The sequence below is a fragment of the Accipiter gentilis genome, unplaced genomic scaffold (assembly GCF_929443795.1).
Source record: "Accipiter gentilis unplaced genomic scaffold, bAccGen1.1, whole genome shotgun sequence".
In the NCBI taxonomy this organism is placed as follows: Eukaryota; Metazoa; Chordata; class Aves; order Accipitriformes; family Accipitridae; genus Astur; species Astur gentilis.
Genome location: NW_026060824.1, coordinates 1,442,718 through 1,449,982, shown reverse-complemented (window position 1 = coordinate 1,449,982; position 7,265 = coordinate 1,442,718). Strand labels below are relative to the sequence as shown.

General features: G+C 49.7%; 1 protein-coding gene across 1 annotated transcript; it reads right to left on the bottom strand.

Moving 5' to 3' along the window:
• Positions 1–707: 707 nt before the first annotated feature.
• LOC126036810 (electroneutral sodium bicarbonate exchanger 1-like) lies at positions 708–6,835 on the bottom strand. The gene is made up of 6 exons (XM_049797023.1): positions 6,371–6,835; positions 5,525–5,638; positions 5,025–5,186; positions 4,165–4,416; positions 3,282–3,350; positions 708–1,337 (listed from the first exon to the last, which is right to left on the bottom strand). The coding sequence occupies exons 1-6, from the start codon at positions 6,590–6,592 to the stop codon at positions 1,251–1,253; spliced, it is 906 nt and encodes a 301-aa protein (XP_049652980.1). The 5' UTR covers positions 6,593–6,835; the 3' UTR covers positions 708–1,250.
• Between the last annotated feature and the right edge of the window lie 430 nt (positions 6,836–7,265).

Here is a 7,265-nt window from a genome sequence, read left to right as displayed (position 1 = left end):
CCCTGGAGCTGCGCCCCGAGTCCTTTGTGCAACCATCTTCCTGGAGCCGGCAGGACGTGAGCAGGGGGTGTCGCATGGCCCCCTGATCCTGCTGGCCCCCCTATCATGATGTGGCTCTGCCCTCTGCGAGGGTCTGCCCCTTTCCCTCAGGTTCAGCCTGACCTGAGCTCTGGAAGAGTCTTATTTAAAAAAAAAAACAAACCAAACCCACTTTATTTACATAAATTACAAAATAAAATAATCACACTTTTGCTCACACTAAAAATCTACTCTTAAAAACTCGGCTGGGCTCAGCACAGCAAGGAGCCACAGCAAGGTCTTCAGTGCCTGCACTGGAAACTCTGCGTATACTCTGGCCAAGGAGCACCGCAGACACCCTTCCTTCCACGGGCCCCCAGTTTCCAAGAGAGCCCATGCCTCCAGCGGGTCCCAAGCGCCCTACCCAGGCAGGAGCACGGCACAGACCAGTGCGTTTAAAGCTTCTCCCGGAGGAGCCCGTGCAGCCCGAGTCGTTGAAGAGGGCGGTAGCTGGGAGCCTTGTGGAGGATGTCCTGAGGAGGTGTGTGGCTCCAGGGCCACAGAGCCCCCAGGCAGCTCCCCTAGGCAGAGAATAAAGAGTTTGCTCCCAAGGGCTTGCTTGTGCCTACATTTATTGATGCCAGGCCATACTGTGTCTGGGTGTTTTCCCTGCAAAGTTTTCCCTCGTCTTCCTCCCTCCTACAGCCTCGGTCAGGCCAAGACCCAGTTCTACAGGGAATCTTAAGTAGGGACGAGAAAAGGAGTCAATGTTTCTGCCTTGTTTAGAAAGCTTTGTGGCTGGGCTATTGGAGGGGCTGGTCCAGCTCTGCAAAGCTGTACTCATGCCTTCTGTGAGTCCCATAGGTGGGCGCTGTTGAAGGCTGCGCCTTGTTCTGTGCGTTTATTCTCTTGTCCCCTCACGACCTCCTGATGGGCCTTGGGGTTCCTACCCAGGCCCGTTGGTGGTCCTGTGTCACGGTAGAGACGGACACGACAAGTAACAGATCATGCAAAATGGCTCCTTTGTTGTTCTAACACACCTTTTTATCCCCTACTTCGGAGTATGTGTTAGTATATGATTGGTTTAGTTAGTAACTAACAATTCATGATTGGTGAGTTTGTCAGGACGGTTCTTCTTATCGCTATCTTGTTTTTGTACTGCTCTTCTCGGATCTTCCCAGACTTTGAAGGATACACTACAAGCTGCTCAAGGTCACACTGTTCTCGAACTGTCAGGCATTCCGTAGACCCGTTGCATCCCCCGACAGTCCTGTCTGTGTCGCAACAAGGGACTGGCCTTCAAAATGAGGCTTTGGGCCCTAAGAGAAGGGTTTGGAGCATAAAAATGAGGGTTTGGAAACTCAGGATGTGGCTTGGACCCTGAAAACGACTGGCCGGATCCTAAAAATGAGGCTTTCGAGACTGAAAATGGGAGTTCGGCAGCTAAAAAAGTGGCCTTGGGCTCTAAAAAGGAGACTTTGCCAACTGCAAGGGAGCCCGTGGACCCTCAAAATGGGGGTTTGGAGCCTGAAATGGGGCTCTGGAAGCCAAAACTAAGACTTTGGGAAGGGAAAACAAGGCTTTCTGCCCTGTAAGTGTAACTTTGGAGCCTAAAAGCGTGGCTTTCTGCCTTAAAGCTGAGGGTTTAAACCCTCCAAGTGAAACTGTGGGCCCTAAAGAACAGCTATGGGTCATAAAAGGCCAAAAGGTTCGGACCAGAACAATGAGGACTTTGGCCCTCCAGATGAGGCTTTGGGCACTAAAAATGGCGGGGAAGATGCTACATGTGACCCTTTGGGCTCTGCAAAGGAGGGGAACCTATTGGTGTCGATAGGGCCCCAAGACATGAGGCTTTGGTCCCAAAGAGAGGGCTTGGGTCACTCCAGGGGAGGCCCTCAGCTGTTAAAAGAGGCCTTTGGACTCTCCAATGGAGGGTTTGGGCCCTAAGAGTGGGGCTTTGGAAATGAAACTGAGGCTTTGAACCCTGCATTAGGTTTTGTGCCTTCAAGGGATGCTTCAGTACCAAAAACGAGGGCTTTGCGCCCTAGAAATGGGTCTTCGGAAGCTCCAAATGAGGGGTTGTGTGTTAAACAAGTGAGGCTTTATACCCCAGATGAGGAGCTTGGCCTCTAAAATGAGGCTTTGGGCCCTCCAATTGAATATTTGGACCCTCAAAATGAGGCCTTGGGCTCTCCCTAGTTGCAGACTGGATCCTAAAAATGAGCCTATGGTCCCTGGCAAGGAGGCTCTGTTCCCTGAAAAGGAGGCTTTGGAAGGTAAAGAATGAGGCTTGAGGCTCTAACGGTGGGGTTTGTGCTGTAAAAGGAAGGTTTGGACTTTAAAAATGGGTATTTGGGCCCTTGCAATGAGGCTTCAGGACCCTAAAAATGAAGGGGTGGATTGTGGAAACGATTTTTGGACCCCGAAAATGAGGCATTGGGCCCTAAAACTGAGGTTCGGAGCCTCAAAATTTGAGTTTAGAAACAAGGTTGTGGAGCCTGAAATGGGGCTCTGGAGTTTATAAATAAAGCTTTGGACCATGAAAATGAGGATTTGTTCACAAAAAAGAAGGGTTGGGACGCGAAAAGGAGTATTTGGACAGTCAAAAGGAGGCTTCGGGACAGAAAAATATGTACTTGGGCCTTATAAACGAAGCTGTGTACTCTAAAAAGTGGCCTTCATTCCTAAAGCGTTCAGTCTTCTATTGGGATGCTCCCTGTGGGACAGGAGGACAATTGCTTTGAGCTGCCTCTATTTCAGGAAGGATTACCTACATTTGCCTTCCATCTGAAATACTGCTTAGTGCAACTTGTTGGGTTGTTTGGTTTTTTTTAAATTGGGGAAGTGTGTGTGAACAGCTGAGTACTAGTATACAGTGAATTACCTTCCCCTGCTGAGAGTAAATGGGTTACCAAACGGCAACTATTCCATGCCATTCCATTATTAGCATTTCTTGGCCCACTGAATCCCCCAGCGAGGATTTCCACCAGTGGTAGAAACTGCCTTCCCTTTGCACTGAATTCCCCCGCTTTCACGTAAACAAACACTGACCTGCCCTAAACCCTGCAACAGAGAGCGCTGAACTTGCCTGGTCCTCCCAGCCCCATATACCTCCTGTGCCTCCACCAATCTTTTTCTTACACAAAAGAGTTTCATTGCTTGCTCTGCGAGAAGTTTTTCCCATGCCACTGCTTTTTTCCCTGCTGCTACGGAGACAAAATACCAGGGAGCCGACATGCTGCACGCTGTAAAAGAGTCCGTACCTGAATTCCTCTGAGCGACGACACACCCATGTAGAGAAAGACGCCATAAAGCACAGGCATTGGTATAAACTGGGGGGGGGAAAGAAAAAAAAAAAAGAAAGAATGCAATCGTTTCTTTTTCTGTATTGCATTTTCAGTATTACCACCCTCTTCCACAGGCACTGCCTAAAATTGCTTGAAGCTTTCCAGCTTCCATTCAGGCTTAGAGATGGGTCAGATTTTAACCATTTTTTTGCCATTTTGTGCGCACGAGTGAGCTAAGGCTCTGCTTTAGGCTGAACTTGGGAGTTACCTCTCCTCAGAATAATCCTATTTTCCAGAAAGGTTGGAGGAAAATAGGCGATTTCACCCGTGCTACCCTATGCCGCATTCTCTGGCGGTAGAAGAAACACTTCTGCCTATTCTTGGGGCAACAGGCAAAGGCCACAGGCCTCCTTTTAGCCTAGAGACGAGATTACTTTGTGGGAGGAACGTGCAAGGAAGCCCACGGGGATGACCTCAGTGTGTTTAGCTCCTGGGAACGGCTGCTCCGGGGCATTTGGGGAGCAAATTGCAGCCACTAAAGGGCTGCCTGTTTGAAAGACAGCAGATGTGCTGGTCTGAATATGCTCAACTGTAACCCATAAACATGGGCGGGCCTGAAAGACACCCAAAAATTCAAGCAGTTGCGTTGCTTGCTCATCTCGAGCACACCAAACGGGGGCCTGAAGGGCTGCAAAGCCTAACCGAGGCTGGTTCCCACCGTGGGTCAAGCCCTAAGGGTTGGGATCACCTCCTCCTCCTCCGCTCCACAACTAACTACTCAGGCCTGCAGAGAGGGGACTGTTTTGCTGTAACCTCCAACAAGCTCGCGGTTGTTGGGTGGTTTGCATTTTCCTCTCACCTTTAACACAGAAGTGAAGAAGACGGAGCAGCCCATGAGCACAAAGATCAGCAAGCCAGTGACTCTCTGCTCTCGTATCCCCAGAAACTTGGGTTGTTCTCCTGGAGCTGAGCAGTCAGACTCTACTTTGAGGCTATTCACGTGGGTGATGGACAGGACGGTCGCAGCCACAAACCAGGGCAGCCCCATCACGGAGCACACCCCGAGCATCACGGCCACCACAAAAAGGTCCAGGTGGTACCCGCATCCTTTCTGCAGGCAGGAAAACAAGAAACAGAGCATCCCATAGCACAAGAGCAAGGATAACGTCGCAAGTCAGACTCAAACCCTGCTCGAGCACAAGTCAACTTCTTCAGAATTCAAAACAAGAAATGGAAACAAGGAAGGGTGTATGCAGGCTTTGCACAAGCACCTGGCATGAAAATCTGGCAGGAGTTCAGACACAATGGATATGCAGAGCTTGTGCGATAAATACTTCTCGAAAATACAACAACCCACAACCCAAAACCACCAAACCATTTTTTCCACTCATAAAGAAAATTCTACCACTTGCGAGGAAGGTGTGACTCTGAGTTATCCCTGGCAGCGCATCAAAACAATTCATTCCCCACACCTGCTGCTGCTGCCCTTTTAAAACAAAAACTTCTATATTGCTCTAAGATTAATTTGCTCCCCCAAAAGGTTGCTCATTTGAACTGCCCTGTCACTTGCTCCCTGCATCATCGTTAATCCAGGAGAGCATCCTGCCACGCAGCCTGACCTTGTCCCAAACCAATGCCTTCAGAAAGCATCGGGAATAAGAGCTTCTCCCCAGACCTGCAGCCCAGAAGGGGCTGGGGTCATCTCTCGCAGGCCCTTACCTTCAGCTTGTGCTCCTTCCTGTTCACAATAACAGCACTGATCTGCTGGTCCATGAATATCAAGATGGTGCAGAGCAGAGCTGGGACGAGCGCAGCCAACACCGTCCACCAAGGGTTGGGTCCTATGGGGTTGATGAACCACCCGCGGTCGTCTCTGGTAGGCTGCAACAAAGCCCACACATCAGCATCGTCTCCCAGCCCAGGCACTCCACTGGCTTTCATTTTCCCCTCCCTCCCTGTGTCAGAGCACCTCCCAGCCCTGGCTTCATGTCCCCCTCTCCCGTGGGCTTCAGCAGTGCCAGTCTCCTCTTTGCAAGCACCTCTAGATACTTCCCCTGTAGGTGTCTAGTTTTGGGGCCATCTTCTCGTTTCCAGGAGGAAGCAAGGCACTTGGAGGTGGAAGAGGAGATGGTCACACCACCAGCATCTCTTCCAGACTCAGCCCTGCTCTGCCCCGGCATCACCTTGTGGCACCCCCACGTGCCAAAACACCCCATTACCTTGAACGCATGGGAGACCTGGAGCTTCGGCGATGGGATCCCAACCACAAAGTCAAGGAGCACCATGATGACGATGGTGAGGAAAACAGCAAAGTCGCTCACTGTGGACCATACCTGGGGCGAGAAACCAGAGGTGAGAGGGGCATGGCAAACAGGGCCGTGACGTGAGATGCAAGAGTTGCAGACATGCACAACATTAAGGCTGCTTAACCAAATCCCACCACCCCTCTGAGCACATGCAGCCTGATCCCTTGCTTAGATACTGCTGCTGTGTTTGTCCCTGTGAGATCTGGGGTCAGACAATAAAAAAAGCTTAATTAGGCCGACAAGGGTTGGTTTAAGTCAAAACCTAAAAATAATAATAATATTAAAAATAAGAAAACACATGTCTGCCACTACAGCTACACTCACAGCTACAATGGATGGCAACAAGGCACTGAGGCATCCTTTAGTCCTCAAAAGGAAGTTCCTCATTCGAATCTACTTTCCGCTCGAGCACATAATGCGCAGAAGGTAGGGGAAAAAAAACAAACCAAAAACCCCAACCCCCAAAACTTTGGGAAACCTGACTTCCTACTACCTGAGGAGAAAAAAAAAAAAAAAAAAAAAAAAATCAAACCCCCAAAATCTTCACTCTGGGGCAGGTCACGAGGCATGTGGGAAACGCTACAATGATTTTGCACTCATGGAAATGAGTGTGGGACATCCAAGCTCTTGGAGAGCTTGGCCTGCAAGGCCAACGTTTCCCAGCTTGACCAAGGCGGGGCAAATACTGCTTAGTGCTCCAGGAAAGCCATTTTGGGAAATGAGTGTGGAGATGGACACTGGCCACCTCCTTCTACTTACTCTGGTTGGAAAGTAGCGGCTGGTTTTAAACTTCTTCAAGAAGCTTGACAGGGCAAAGGTGGCGAAGAAGAGGATGCAGCACCAGAAGAACACGTCAGGGGTGTAGGGGCCGTCGCGTCCACAGGCAAGTCCTTGAAACTCCCCACGCAAATACCGACTTTCCTGGAGAAACAGAGCGTCAGGACACAAAGGCAGTGCACGTGCGGCAGGGAAACCTCGCATAGCTAGGGGGTTTTGAGGATCTTGGTCCAAGATCCACGACCCTGTAACTGCTCCTGCCAATGGAGATTTATATTTAATGAGCAGCAGCAGCTGAACAAGTGACACATCGAACTACAGAGCGGAGAAATGAGATGTGAGGAGACACCATACGCTAGTAACACATTACAAGAAACACTCATCCAGGTGACACTCTCCCATCAGTTGCTTGCATTCATAGCATTGTGTTTCCTTAACTGCATCTGGCTTCAGTCCTGACATCTTCCCGCAAAAAACAACATGCCAGGCTCTCCCAACCCTGTGAAGAAAACCTCATCAGCTTTCCTAACTAAAAAGTAATTCTTTTAAAAATTATTTTTAAACCTGAAAAGGACTAGGATTCACAGGACTAGCGTCATTACATTCACTTCACAGTTCAAAATGGGAGGACAAAAGATAACTGACATGACAAACGCCACAGTTACAGATGTTCCTTCCTAGGGGTGCAGTTCGCACACCTAGGAGCTCATGCCTGCAAGAATGGGTGACGCCAGGCAGCAGTCTCCTTACGTGCCTCTGACCTCAGGAAGAAACAGGTAACATGAATACTTTTAGTCCATTTGCATCCTGAGGACCGGAGATGGAGCCCAAGATTTGCCTAGATGACACAGTCGGTTCCTTTAAGGGATGAAATTGT

Bases quoted from the DNA above. Each gene is read 5' to 3' on its own strand.
- LOC126036810 (XM_049797023.1), bottom strand. From the start codon at position 6,592: ATGCGAGGTTTCCCTGCCGCACGTGCACTGCCTTTGTGTCCTGACGCT. The intron at 5,187-5,524 runs GTAATGGGGTGT...GCTTTGTTGCAG, and splicing joins AGGTCTCCCATGCGTTCAAG to CCTACCAGAGACGACCGCGG. The intron at 1,338-3,281 runs GTACGGACTCTT...CCCTTCTCTTAG, and splicing joins CGTCGCTCAGAGGAATTCAG to GGCCCAAAGCCTCATTTTGA.